The 14,414-nt window shown below is 41.6% G+C and overlaps 1 protein-coding gene across 1 annotated transcript in view; it reads right to left on the reverse strand.

Moving 5' to 3' along the window:
• nhsb (Nance-Horan syndrome b (congenital cataracts and dental anomalies)) overlaps positions 1–11,093 on the reverse strand; it is a 52,088-nt gene extending 40,995 nt beyond the window's left edge. The window contains exon 1 of the mRNA XM_039612925.1: positions 10,541–11,093. Within this exon, the coding sequence (XP_039468859.1) occupies positions 10,541–10,820 (280 nt within the window). The 5' untranslated portion in view covers positions 10,821–11,093. The remainder of the gene's footprint in view (positions 1–10,540) is intronic.
• Between the last annotated feature and the right edge of the window lie 3,321 nt (positions 11,094–14,414).

Consider the following 14,414-nt stretch of genomic DNA (forward strand, 5'->3'; position numbering starts at 1 on the left):
TATAAGAAAATATATATTTCCTGTAAATTCTTCCTGCCTTCTGTAGCAAAAAAGTACTGAAATTGATAATTTAAGACTTTATAAATCTGATCGTTCTGAAAATTTCTCTGACTTCAGCTTTATACTCTATGTTACACAAAAATAAAGGTTTGTCATTGGTAGATATGCCTGCTGACTTATTTTGGCTTTGCTGACAAATATGAGGATGCCACTTCCTGTTTATCCATTGTGTTTCACCATTTTTTTTTACTTATTAAATGTTCAAAGAGAGCAAGGTAAGTAGTTTAAACACTTTACATCATGCTTTAAATTAAGATTTTTCTTGGTTTTCTTTGTACAACACGAGAGTTTTTAAAATTTAGAAAAACAAAGAAAAGGTGTTTGCATTGATGCTGGTTATCAGCTGGAAGTGCTGGATTACAGAGATGTCCTCTCGGTGTGCTCACTCACTCTCTCTCTCCCTCTATCTCCCTCACACACACACACACACACACACACACACACACACACACACACACACACACACACACACACACACACACACACACACACACACACACACAGAGCAGAGAGTGATTGCTGACTATGTTGTTTTTTTGTTTGTTTTTTTGGTCCCCGGCCATCTTTCAAAGATTTTGGGTGAATGGTGATGATGATGGGGTCTCCAGACAGAGATGACAGCAGGTCAGGACAGTTCAGTTAAGCATGTCACAGGAGGCTGGCACACATACACACATCAGGGACACAGTTATGCATGGACAGAGCTACTGGATACACACAGGCGCACTCACATAGGATCGAGTTTTTCTTGACTGAGCTGCAATGACACGAGATTGCCACAATTGCTGTCTGTTACACACGGGCTGTCTCTACGACAGCATTTGCCATCACTATACTTTATGACAAAATAATCATGCAAAGAGGTTCAGTTTAGCAGAATTCCTTGAAGGGGGCATGAAGTGCTCTTAAATTTGCAACACCCATCCATGTGGAAATTTTACTTATTTGCAAAAGGCAATCACTGCCATAGTGTTAGGGAGGTGCTGAAAGTTTGTTTTCTGAGCGCATTTTGCAACGTTGCACATCAGCTGTAATGCTCATCCATTAATGATGCTGTCATTACTACATTATTATACTAGTACTCAGTACTCGTGAGTACCGATCTTTAAAGTAATGCTTCATTTTCATATCAAACTGCTGTAAAGTTTTGTGAATCCACCTTGCAGAGCATGACGCTGCCATGCTGACCGCCTCTGTCGTGAATAGACTTTTAGATACAACACAATTAAAACAGCTGCCGTGGCAGCTTTTGCTATGGCAGGTCTCTGCTGGACAAATGTGGCTGCTATCATCATGAACTCACACACATAATGCAAAGCAACGAAAACAATGGCAGGTATGCCAGCATGGTTAGAGCATAGTGCTAAAAGAATGAATGAGGATGCAGTTTTATTATTTAGGTAAAATGAATGCTTTAGCATTAAAAAAAAGAAAACAGTCCTTTGAGGTTTCAGTTGTCATTTGTTGAAGGAAACTGGTTAAGCTGATGTGATTTAAATAATGCTGGGACATTATTAACATTTACTGTGACGGATACTTAATGGCATCAAGTTAGTATAGTGTCTGCTCACTTGGGGAAATAGTTCTCTTTTCTGCAAAAAATATTTTAGCTTGGGTCACATTTTTACTATCTACCCTACAGTCCAATCTCTCTGTGCAATATCTGTGAATAAGTCCATCCATCCATCCATCAATCCATCAATCCAACCCTAACCTATCCCAGTGAGAGGTGGGGTATATCCTAGACAGGTTGCCAGTCTGTTGCAGGGATAACACATGAAGACAAACAACCATTCATGTCCACATTCAGGCATAACCGCTCAGCTGTGATAACATGAATATGCCAGAGATCAGTGTGCACACTTGAAGAATCACCTTCATGAAGCCGGCATGCCAGGAAGCCACTTGGCTGGCTCCTGGGTTGTATAGACCTAGAAGTCCTACATACATGTTTTATCACCGGCTGAAATGGCGACAGAGCCACAGGCACTTAAAGCAGAATTTTAAATGATAACATGAGGGGGGAAACGACGAGGCTTTCAGAGTTCAGCAGGTCGGGTGTGTATGTTATGCCAGTGCGTGTGTGTGTGAGAGAGAGTGTGCATGTATTTTCATGTTTAATTGTGCTTATTTTTGTATGCAGCTGTATGTGCGTGTCTTCCAGCCAGCATAGGAAGGCTGATCCAAAACTGTGACAGATGTCTGTGTGTGTTTGTGTGCTACTGTGCGCGAGGCAGCGGAATCACTCCAGCCAAAATTAGCATAGAGGTAATTGGGCCACGAGAACAGAAAATGTGCAGTGGTGATTTTACTCTCCATGACATAAGAGACTCTGAGGAGTTGAATAAAATACATTGTGTGTGTGTATGTGTGTGTTTGTGTGTGTGTGTGTGTGTGGTGTGTGCGTGCATAAGTCGAGGACAGCCGGGCACTCTGTTGTCTTGTGCAGATAGTAATAACAACACAGTATGGCGTCACATCCCTTTCTCGTGCTTTCCCCACATGTCGTGTCCACATGTTTCTGTGGCAACATAAGTGGACATATGCTGACCATATGCTTTGGTTTACTTGTTGTAGCTCGTGTGTATCTCTGACTCTCTTTCTTAGTTCTTTCTTACCTCACTCACCTTTTACTCTCATGCACTATGTGATTATACACTACTCTGTATTTAATCATTGGTTAATATTAATCCCTGGCTCTCTTCCACAGCGTGTGTGTATCCTGTCTTCCTCCCCTCAGTCCCAAGAGGTCGTGGCTGATGGCCAGCCAGACGTTTCTTCCTCTTAAAACTAATTTTTTCTTCCCCACTGAGGCCAAAGCACTTGCTCATAGGTCACATAACTGTTGGGGTTTTCTGTAAGGTCTTTATCTAACAGTATTAGTAATTTTATAAAGTCCACCCTCTCTGAAGCCTCTTTTTCACTTAAGATCTTTTATGTTTCTACCTGTCCTCGCACCGATGATTGAAATGTCTATGAACGTGTCCATGTGTAAAAAAAAGAGCTTTCTGTAGGTTCTGTGTCATTAATTCACATTAAACGAGCACAGTAATTCTCATCACTGTGCTCATGGGGGGATGAATTATTTTCATATGCACACTCAAATGCAACTCTTAAACATTACAGAAGAAGGCCTGTTTGTTTCAGCTGGAGCTGCTTACCAAACGCACGCACAGATCATTGTCTTTCTGCTGCACTTATTGGATGCTTTCCCAGAATCATCTCTTTTGAATGCATATTGGCAATAATTGGTTTGAATGTGAAAACGACATTTTTTTTATGTGTACATGTCGCAATCTTAGTTTAAATAGTTAATGCTACACCACGCTTGCCCCATAAATAAACTCTGCTTCTAAGGACTTGAATTTTGTATGAATCTTTGTTAACCCTCTCAGGCTCAAATTAAGTTTTAGTTACAGGAAAAATCTGATATTTGGGGAAAATTATCAAAAAAAAACAAGCTCATAAAATATGTATGTGGGGTAATCAGGTTGTTAGTTTTTAACTGTTGCAAATCGGCACCGCCTGCCTCAAGAGGGTTAAAACATTAAAAAAAAAATTGCATTTCATCACAGAGTAAAATATTTGGACCCTAGCAGGACTGGTTGGGGTAGAAGGTCGACGCACTAAAGCACATTTGTAGTGGATCTTGCAACATAGATGCAAACCAAGGATCAGGAAAAAAATTTCCATTCAAGCAACTGGACAACATCTTCAGTATTCTCTTCTTACAGTGTGCCAGCTTCCGACTGTAGTTTGTCTCTGACTTAACCACCAGATTTTGAATATGCTAAACGTTACACTCGTAAACATGCCAGCATTGTCAATACAAGCATACTTCCATAATAAAAGTGTGACTTTAATAGGTTTACACCATTCATGTCTCCCTTTTTTGTTGCCATCTTTATTGATACTATTGAGGATTTGTCATAATTTTCTTTGATTTCTCCTCATTTCTCCTTTTAACTATGAAACTCTCTCCTCTCCTCGCCTCTCCTCTCCTCTCCGGCTTGTAAGTGTCTGCGTGAAAATCAAAGTGCATTAAACATTAAATATGCTGTCAAGAGGCAGAAGACTCTCCATGCTGCCGATGATGGTGAAAGTAGGGCAGTGAGGAAAGAGGTATAGATGGAGAGGAGAAAGCAAAGGAGAAGAAGGGGGATGAGAATGGACACAGACAAGCAAAGATGGAGGACAGAAAAAAAAGGAATGAGAGAGGCAAGGAGACAGTCACTAAAAGCTTTGCACACAAATCATCACACATATTGAACTGGGAACATCTGAATCGATGCATCTGACTTGGGTTGTTTGTGGTAAGGTGTGAGGCAGACAAACGGTGCCATGCGTGTTTGAAACCAAATACCTGCACTGCTCCGAGAACCACACACTGAATGGATTAAGCCAGTAGCACCCTATGAAGTTGGTCAATATCTCTAACTAGGTGACTTTCCATTGTAGGAATTCAGGGCACAATAATCAGTTGATGTGGGATCCATCGGACTTGTGGGGTGACGATAGCTTTAGGAAAGCTTTCAACAATGATGCATCTCAAAACAGTGCATGATTGTAACCATAGATCTGTTAGACCACAACAACATCAACAAACAAGAGAATGGAGCCAAGTTTTCGGTCACTGATAGCAGTTTTTATCATCTAGCTTCTGATAGACTTCTTGTTTTCAAAAATGGCACTTTATCCAAGTTGAACCAATCAATGTTGAGCCCTGCTGAGAACTCCTCCAAGGGTTCTCAGAAGTACCTCTCCTAGAGTGGTTATGTTTTTCTCCATAGATAATAGTTCATTCTGCTAGTTTGTTTATGAGTTGGTTAATAATAAATACACATTCAGACCACTGAGAATTACTGTGTACTTTCAGGCTCTCAGTCTCTCTCTCTCTGTCAGTCGCTCTCCTCAATTTATCTCAAACAAAGCAACAATGCTGCTTCAGAAGCGATCCTAGTTTTAGTTTTTAGAACGACTAGCGACTTAAAATGTACGACACGCATTAGAGAGAAAGGGACTGACTCAGCTGAAAGGTTAAAGCAGGCCTCCCTCTCTGTCCTCTGTTACTATGCAGACTAGCGAGAGATAGAGCAGCCTCCCGCTGCCACAGGCCATACGCTCTGAAATTCAAAGTCAAATTTGCTTTAATGGCATACCACGAAGAAACTAGTGTTGCCAGAGCAGTACAATATATTTGCCACAGTCCCCACAGTCCAATACGTTCACATTAAAATCCCTTCCACCTTGTGTGTCAGTGTGTGTGTGTTCAGTGGAGAGTGTATGCTGTAGATTACTACTTAACAAAGATCCTGAATCCAAACCAGTCAGGCTATGTGAGCCTTACAGAGCTGAACAGTACTTAACTGTAATTCTCATAGCATTATTTAATTAATGTACATAATCTATAAGTCTGGTCTGCCAGCATTCACACATTATTCCATTATTTATCCCAAATGCTTGTACTTGTATCAAATATGTAAATATCAAATATTTAACAACAATATCTGGAAAATTAGATACAAATTAGATAGATACAGACAGAGGTCAAGAAGCTGCTCAGCTGGCTGGCTGTGGAAGCTGTGAGCGATTTCACACGGGCATTTGAGTTATTTTTTTTAATGTGAAAAATTGATTGGTGAAGCTTTGAGGAGTGATAAACAATATAGCTGAAGTACACTATCATTATGCTAGACAGATAAGACTGTCTTAGGGAGGATTCACACAAAAGCATTTTGAGCTTTGACTTTTTCGCTTCACGCTCACTTTGAAAGGGGGGATGTCTCGCAATGCTGAACTGAATTATGGATCCGTCACTTTGCTTGAATGTGTTGAAAACTAAGGGAAATTCAACTGTTGAAGCTCCATTGCAGGCATCAGCCAATCACATCTTGTTTATTGTGATATATATCCACAGAGAGCGTCATTGGTTGATAACGCATCAAATTGTAGGAGAAGTTGATCACTGAGGGAAATAATCAACCTGCTGTATATAGAGATGTCACCATAGCCAATGCTTACAGTACCGTTTAATAGAAAAATGCAACAGTAACTGTATTTTTTAATATGAGGGAGCATATGTATCAAGACAGCAGTTCTTCAAGTACTAAAAGAGTGTTCTGAAGAAGAAAAAGATTGAAGCCCACAAGTACCAAAGAAAGTAGAAGACAACTACTGCAGAAAGGCAGAGTTAGATATGGGATATGGAAGTGTGTTTTTCTTGGGGGGTAGGGGGTTACCAAGGAATGATAACTGATTTGTAAAAGGCAATATACAAACAATGTCTTAGTGGTTTTTGGACTAAGAGAGGAAATACTTCTTTAGCTACTCGTAATGATCAGTATATTTTTGGTATTTCGATGACCCTAGTTGTATAATTACCATGCTAATGCTGAATGATCATGCCAGTAAAGACCCCCCCCCCCCCCCAAAAAAAAGGTTTATTAAAAAAACGTGTGACAAGTGTAAGATGTATAGGATAAAATTGTATAGGGCAGGTGACTTAATTTATATAGGCTTCTCACGTGACATCATGTGCACATTATTCAAAAGCTGTCTGGCATATTAGATCGGATACAACCACTGATCATGGGGGCAAAACAGGGTTCCTGGAGGCTGCTGGCTGTCACTAGGTGAAATCAATTGCAAAGAGGATGCTGCACCATAAACTGCCTTGTCCTTTGTAGCAGATTGCTGTAGTCACCTGTAAATTCCTTTGGAAGACACCAACTTGTCTGCAAACACTTAGTAATTACCAGCCAAAGGTTATTAAAGCTTGAAAAAATGTGACACAACCCAGAAATAAGAGAATTCGCCTTCAAAGTAAAAGTTGTGCATTAGCGCTGCAACCAGTGCGTGCCATCTCTTGATTGTGTTGGAGTTTTCAGTTTCACTCAGACTTGGAGATTATCTGCCAAGTGATTACAATCAATCCACTACTGACCAAAGCAGTCACAAAGAGGTGTGTGTGTGTGTGTTTATTTGTTTGTATCTGAGTATCACTGAGTATCACTGAGCCTTGGGCTGCCAGTGAGATACTTAAATCTGGCACCCTGAGTCCCAGGAAACTACAGACAGCCATTACTCCAATCTGACATCCTGATGGCCAACAGTAAAAATATCCCTCAGCCTTAAGCCGTGTCCCCATATAAAGTGATATCCCTTTTGTTGCTGACATCTAGTTGCTACTGGATATTCAAGGCTTAGGTGCTTACGTAACCCTCTGGTATATTTCACAGCCTGTCACATGTCAGTCAACAAAAGTCCTCACGCCTAGTTTTGCTCACCTCAAAGTTAAATAAGTGATAAGTGCCCATTTCCCATCACCAGCTATCGTTTGTCCTGTTATTCCTACAAGTCCTCAAATTTCACAACAATCTGTTATCTATGGTTGTCACATCTCCGCTGGTCTCCTCCTCTATGATATTCATACATTTGCCATGAGATTCCCCTGCACGATTGGCTTATCCCTCAGTCCATATGTACAGAGAAGGAGTAGCATGAGCGCATTATCAGAGCAGCGGGAGTTTCAGTCCTCAGTGCAGAAAAGCAGCACTGAGCTGTAGGTCACCTGCTTTTCGTTACGCATTATCAAACAAAAGAAAGTTGAACAATTCCAAGTTAACACCACGTGCTAACAGATGACAACAAGTACAGACTGTTTAATTATGTTTTGATCAATGTCTCACACAACACAGGTGGTCTGAACGCCATCTGAAGACTGCCCACTGCTATGTTCAGGATCAATCCAAGTTAGCACCATATTGACTCCCTGGAATCTTGATACACTCCACCATCAGGCGGGGAAACTGTTGTCAGTGACACTGAATCTCTGTCTGTGTTTAAACAGTGACTTTTACATCCTCGGGGTTATTGCTTCTGTTTATCAGCACACAGGAAGATAATAGCCCTTTTGATAGCTGAATAAAAATAGCAAAATTTTTGGTGTTTGTCCAATGAGCATTCTCCAAAGAGAAGTCAGACTCTCCCTGCAACCAATCTGAAGTCAAAGAGCATTTTGTCAGTTGTCTTCGAAATGCGCCACATTAACTCTATCGCCACCACTCACAGGATATTCCAGCACTAAGTGTTTTTGCATTATAAGACACTGTAAAAAGCAAAGTTCTGTTCTTTCGGTATGCATATTAGAAGGTGCTTTCAGCTGCTCCCTTATTTCCCAAGGGTTAACCACAGCAAATGAATCTGCATGTTTAATTTGGCGCATATTTTGCCCTTCCTGATCCAACCCTCCCATTTATCCAGGCTTGGGACCGGCACTAAGAGTAGCTTGCGACACCCAGAGGGTAGATTTGTGTCTCCTCCCAGTTCTGAACCAGGGGGATCTTTCAGACCATGGAGCCACTTCTTTGCATAATCTCTGCATAATAAGAATATGATCAAAAATGATGCCAGTGACTGGTAAGTTCAAAACAATACTCTTGTGGGAAATTAAATATCTAAGGATCAGAAAGGGGAAAATGTTTTACAGTGTATATAACTGGGCAAGATATCTTTAACATTTTAATTGTGGGATAGATTTGTAGGCATGTAACACTGTATGAGGGACAGTTAAAGAAAAAATAGAATAGGGCACAGCATCATTCACCTGTTTTGTCAAAGTTGGCCATATTGCACTGGAATTCTCAAACAACAACAATTCAAATGGGGAAGAGGAGCTCAAGTTATATTTTTATTATAGTGTATGCACATATGAGCAGCAATTTTGTTTTTTTCTCTTGGACGCCTAAAATTACATCACGTAAAAAGTCGATGTTAACATCTCAGGTTGTCAGATTTAACGAACATTAAGGGGCCAGAAAGGGTAAAACAGCATTTCACAATAGAGAATTTCTAGTTGACAGCATGAGTGCAAAGACTTTTCAAAACTCTGACCGTGCTGCGTGTTTAAAAAACAACAACTTGTGCTTTATGTCTTGACTGGATAGGGGGATAAAAAAGCACAATCCACTAAACAAATCAGTGTTACAGGATCTGCTGCGCCCAACAAGTATGTGACAGGTTTCTGGGTTTAGTGCTGCTTGTGTCAGGTCTGAAGAGTTTCCATTATGGAGAGATGAGTTTACTGTTTACTGCTTGAAGAGAAATCCAAATGTCTCACACCTTTTAAGAGCCCATGTGGCACAACTGAACATATTTTCTGTCTTGCTGAATGTGAGACAACCAACCCTTATTTACAAAAGCAACACAGCAAAACTGTTTCCCATGTAATAAAGACATGGCCGCCGTACCACACGCTCAGAGATGTGTGTTGAGGGGGTTATATCTGAAGAGGGGTGCTTATGTTCCTACAATCAGACCCTCACCCACCCCCAAGAAGCTCTTATTGTCCCCACACTGTGATAACATGCAGCAGTGATGAGTCCCAGCGTACAGAACTGCCCTAAAATCTCTGAAACGAACCTCTAAAATCTCAAGATGTATACTGACGGCACTGCAGAGAACATAAATAATATGTAGCTGCTGCACAGAACGCTCTGTTACAGTCAATTGCAGGCTCTCTCATCGCTGCCAATCAGGCGGGTTTTCTTTCTGTTTTCTGTTTTTTTTCCCTATGAGATCCGCGTAAGCTGGAAATGAATGCGACGCCTGAACATATAGGCGTGATCGCTCAACATTTACCCTGCAACATGGACATCTGGATTCATTACTGATGCTGTGTTGGTGCCGCTGCATGTGGAAAGGGTGGGTTTGGCGCACGGGGAGTCGTCTACGAAATCCCCATCTCTCTCTCTCTTCACACACACACACACACACACACACACACACACACACACACACACACACACACACAGATAGAAAAACACAGACTAACACACACACACGTAACCCCCCCCCCCCCCCTTTTTTTGAAACAGATACTCGACCCTTAACTTCATGCAGACTGGCCTGTTCACACCCTCTCTGAGAGGAGGAGGCCTTGTTGGGGGACCGGGAAACACGGCCTGAACATGCTTCAGGTGTGCGCTACCCGCAGTAGAGACACTGCGATGCTGAGCCAATGCAGCGGCAACACACGCCCCTCCGCTCCGCTTCTCGCTGCCTGCCTGTCAACGCACACACACACAGATTCCCCTCCACGTCGAAGGACACACACACAGATACGCGCGCATCCGACTCTCCAACGCTACATAAATGTGTAGTCAACACATCTTGCGCTGTGAAACATGCATCTGGATGGGCAAATGTGCAAACGCACTCGTGTGACATTTCAATGAAGGTGGGGGTGCGAGCGCGGCCGTGTCTACGGCGGGCGCGCGTGCAGCTGTGTTAAAAAAAAAAAAAAATATATATATATATATATATTTTTTTTTTTTTTTTTTGAGGAAGGGACACTAAGAAGCATTAGGGGACAAATGAGGGATGTTAATGTATGGAAACCAAAGCCAAAACGCTCAGGTGTAAATCATGGAGCGATTTCTCCCCCTAATATGGGGGTATGCACATGTGTTCGTCTACTTACGCACAGCCTCCTTTTTGGGGTCTAGGGCACTGGCAGTCTGCTGTATTTGGCCTATTTTATTCTGGAGGACCCAGACCCGTTGGTTGGTGCTAATGATGTCGTTTTCCAGCTCCTGAAATAAGGAGCAGGCGTGTCGGGCCAGGTCGGAGAGCTGTCGCAAGGTCCGGGAAAGAACCACATTACTGATGGCACACAGGTCCTCGAAAAGCAGACCATCATCATTGGGGATCGGGTGTCTGCACAGAAGCTGCGGCTCCACAATCCTTTTGGCGAATGGCATTTTGCACGCCAAAGATGATAAGGGTTGTAAGCCAAGCGTAAAATCCCGCTGCCTAGAAGTAAAAGGTAAAAGGGTAAAACGGACAACATCCAAATATATAAATCCACGAGAAGCCCGATGAGGTTCAGGCCGTCTGCGCGTTATCCCCGGGCGTCAATCCAAAGTTCCCAGATTCTCCTTGAGATCCTCCATCCTGCTGCTGGTTTCTGGGGATCACTCACACTCCCGCTCACACACGCACACACATGCACACACATGCAGGACACAGCTAAGCCCAGGTCAGTGGTGTGAGGATGCGTGTTGAGTCTGCGATCATGGGTTGCCTCCGTCCAGCGTCAAATCAGCCAGAGCGAAAAGGAAATGCCGCTGAAAGGTTTCAAAATAAGAATCTGGGTCAACGAAAATAATAAAAAATCACTGAAGAGGTTTCCTCAAAATTGATGGTAATTACACAGGATACAGAGGTGGATACGACAAAAAGTGAAAACATGTCTGGCAAAGCCCTGTTTTTAAATACATAAAGGTTACTTCATAACCGATCTCCGCGTTTGGAGCTTTTATTTTTTAGGCCTTCCCTCGTTTTTCCGCCCTCATTGCGGTAATTCTTCTGGTATTTGATGCAACCTGGCTCCATGGCCTGAAGTATGTGCAGGCAGAGAAGATGAGGGAGAAGGCTGAGGTAAAACCCGGAGATGCAGATATGAATAGATGGGGAATGGTCGTGACAGTCGTACATGTCAGCAGACACTGAAAGATGATCATGCTGAAAAATATTAATGTCTTACTTGGCCTAAATGCAGGTGATCAGGTAAGTCTGGGGAAAACAGATCGTTTTCAGCATCCAACCTTTTACACGCAGACTTCTGGAAGGGCATGTTCGGAGCTGGGGACACGAGTTGATATAATTTCTAAACTCATCTTAATTAATAATACTGAAAAAAGTCCACGGGATCTAATTATTCATGAAAACAGCTTTTTCTAATTTTATGAGAATATCTTATAAACTTAAATAACTAATTAAGTATCTAAACTGTACTGAGCAAACAGTTTCATTTACATACAGTGTCATTAAACGGGCCAAAAGCATTTCAATAAGGAGAGATCACTTGGAAGAATTGAACACGATTTATTGAGATAGAGAAATTAATGTATTTGGCAATTAGACTCTGATGACCCTTCATGGCAGAGAAGAATCTCAGTGGTGATATGATTTAGGATGTGACACTGGAGGTGGTGGTAAAATTGAAGCTTGGATGAAGCTCCTCTGACTGAGGTGTCTCTGAGGTGGAGATGGGGAGGAGGTGGGTTGCACCAATGAGAGTCTGAAAGGGAGAATGACAGAGAGCTCATATTTGAACATATTGAACTTGCGCATAAGCTTCATGTTTAAATACTGCAGAAAGTAACACTTTAGCTGTGTTTTGATTTTTAACACAATGTTTCTCACAACTCTCTAAACCCCAAATATAGCTGGAATATAATTGTCTCTTGGCGCCATTAGGTAGCGACCTCCAGCTCACACTGGGGCAGTTGGCAGCTGAGTGTGAAGCAGCTGGGAGGAGAATTAGCACCAGTTCTGAGGCCATGCCTCTGTCACGTTTGCCTGTGGCCACTGGTGTTAGATGTTGGCAGAAAGAATAAGATTGTGGATGAAAGCTGCTTCCTGTTTGTGAGGCGGCGCTAGAGCTGCTATTCCTACACATGGAAAGGAGCCAGCAGACGTGGTGCACGCACCTCTGAATTGAGGTGTTTTGGGATGTCCTATCACAAGAAGACCTCTGTGCAGAGGTTATACCTGTCAGCTAGTGTGGGACCAGCTACGTGTCCCCACAGAATAGCCAAAGGAGGTCGGTGCAGGTCTGGGTGTGTCTTTGTAGACTGCTAGCTTGTGTCTTAAATTGGTATCAAACTATATTTCCCATTGAACAAAGAACATGGTGTTTTGTTAGGTCAGTGTAATCTGGAGTTGTTGTTTAAACAAGTTGCAGTTTTGTTTTTCTGAACCCCCCCCCCCAAAAAAAAATGCATGCAAAGACTGAAAACCACAATTATAGATAATGTGGACATAGTAGCTAATGAATATAAACCACCAAACTAAAAAAATTAAGTGTGTTGCAATGCACACTTCACTGCCCAGTATCTTCTCATGATGCACTGAGGCTCCAAATTCATAAACTGTTAACCCCGACACCTCTCCAGAAAGTTTAACTACAGCAGATCCTGTGGGATAACTGAACCATATCCAGTCAACCTATTTTTTCTTTCTTTTTTCTTTTTTTGCTGAATTTCTGTTTCCAGGATGCTAAGCCTGCCCGTTGTCTGTTTCATTCACAGTGATTAGCCTATAGCCTCTAGGCTCAGTCTGTATATAGACGTGTGCAGTAAACTTGCTGTTGCAGCAAATTTGAGGCAGTGCAGATTAACAGGAACCTGTCACGGGCCTCTCTCCAAGCTGCCAAGAAGACAAGAATGCTACAATTGTTCCCTATACAGTTATGCATTATATCCTTTATTATTATTTATAATGAGACAGGATTTGTCATGGAGATCAATTCAATCAATTAGACATTTGAGAAGTTTTAAGACAGCGATATGTGTGAGATCTGCAGTCAGCTAGTTTATTATCGGAAGTCACTTAACTCTGTCATAAAATTGATAACCAGATCAGATGATATCTGGCCATAACAAGTCTTTCTTATGATTTGATTATCACCTGGAATGGTGTAGTTTTACTGTGTCCGGTTTATATAACATAAACCCCATGTACAGTCTGTGGTCTGAATGCTGAAATGCTTTCCTGGAGACATCTAAAATGTTGAGAACTAGCACAAAAAGCATGTTCAAGAACTTTGGCAGATTTGTCCACATGATGGTGTTGCAGCTACACGAGATACAGTTACAGAACTTTACAGGTTTCCACAAGTATTTTTCCCAGTCATTAAAAAAAAAAGTTCCTGGTTTCAAACATAAATTACGTTTTTTTTTCTTTGTGTGTGTGTGTGTGTGTGTGTGTGTGTGTGTGAAAAATCATATTTCTTAATTTCAGAATTTCATACACATTGTCAAAATGAATTGCAAAGTTCACATCGGTCCTGGCTGTACTTTTTACACGGAACAAAACATTTTTTATGTCTAAATTGTTGATAGAATAGATTCCCTCAGAGTGAAGACAGGAGGAAGTACCAATAAAGCCTCAGATTTTTAGGATTTATGAGGGTCTAAATAGTGTTTAACCGTGAGACGGAAAGAACTTCCAAGTGCTGAAAGTACTGTAATGCCACTAGTTTCCATAGGAGGGCACTGTTGCACCAGTGTTTCAAATTACTGCCAAGGTAGAAACATATATTTGGAAACTGCCACTTTAAAAGCAGAAGTAAATAACAAAGCAACATTCAAAATCAAGCTTTCCTCAGAATACCCCAAGTCTCAACCCGAGATTGTCTTGGACCGAATTTAGATTGCTGCTGTCAATGCAGTAACAATTCAGACTGGCCTTTAACTTGTTATTTTACTGATATTTTAGTCAATTATTGATTGGTTTGTAGCAGAGAAAGCCAGAAAGTATTAAATAATCTTCAGTGTTAGTAATAAACA

The sequence above is a fragment of the Oreochromis aureus genome, linkage group 1, assembly GCF_013358895.1.
Source record: "Oreochromis aureus strain Israel breed Guangdong linkage group 1, ZZ_aureus, whole genome shotgun sequence".
NCBI classification, from domain to species: Eukaryota; Metazoa; Chordata; class Actinopteri; order Cichliformes; family Cichlidae; genus Oreochromis; species Oreochromis aureus.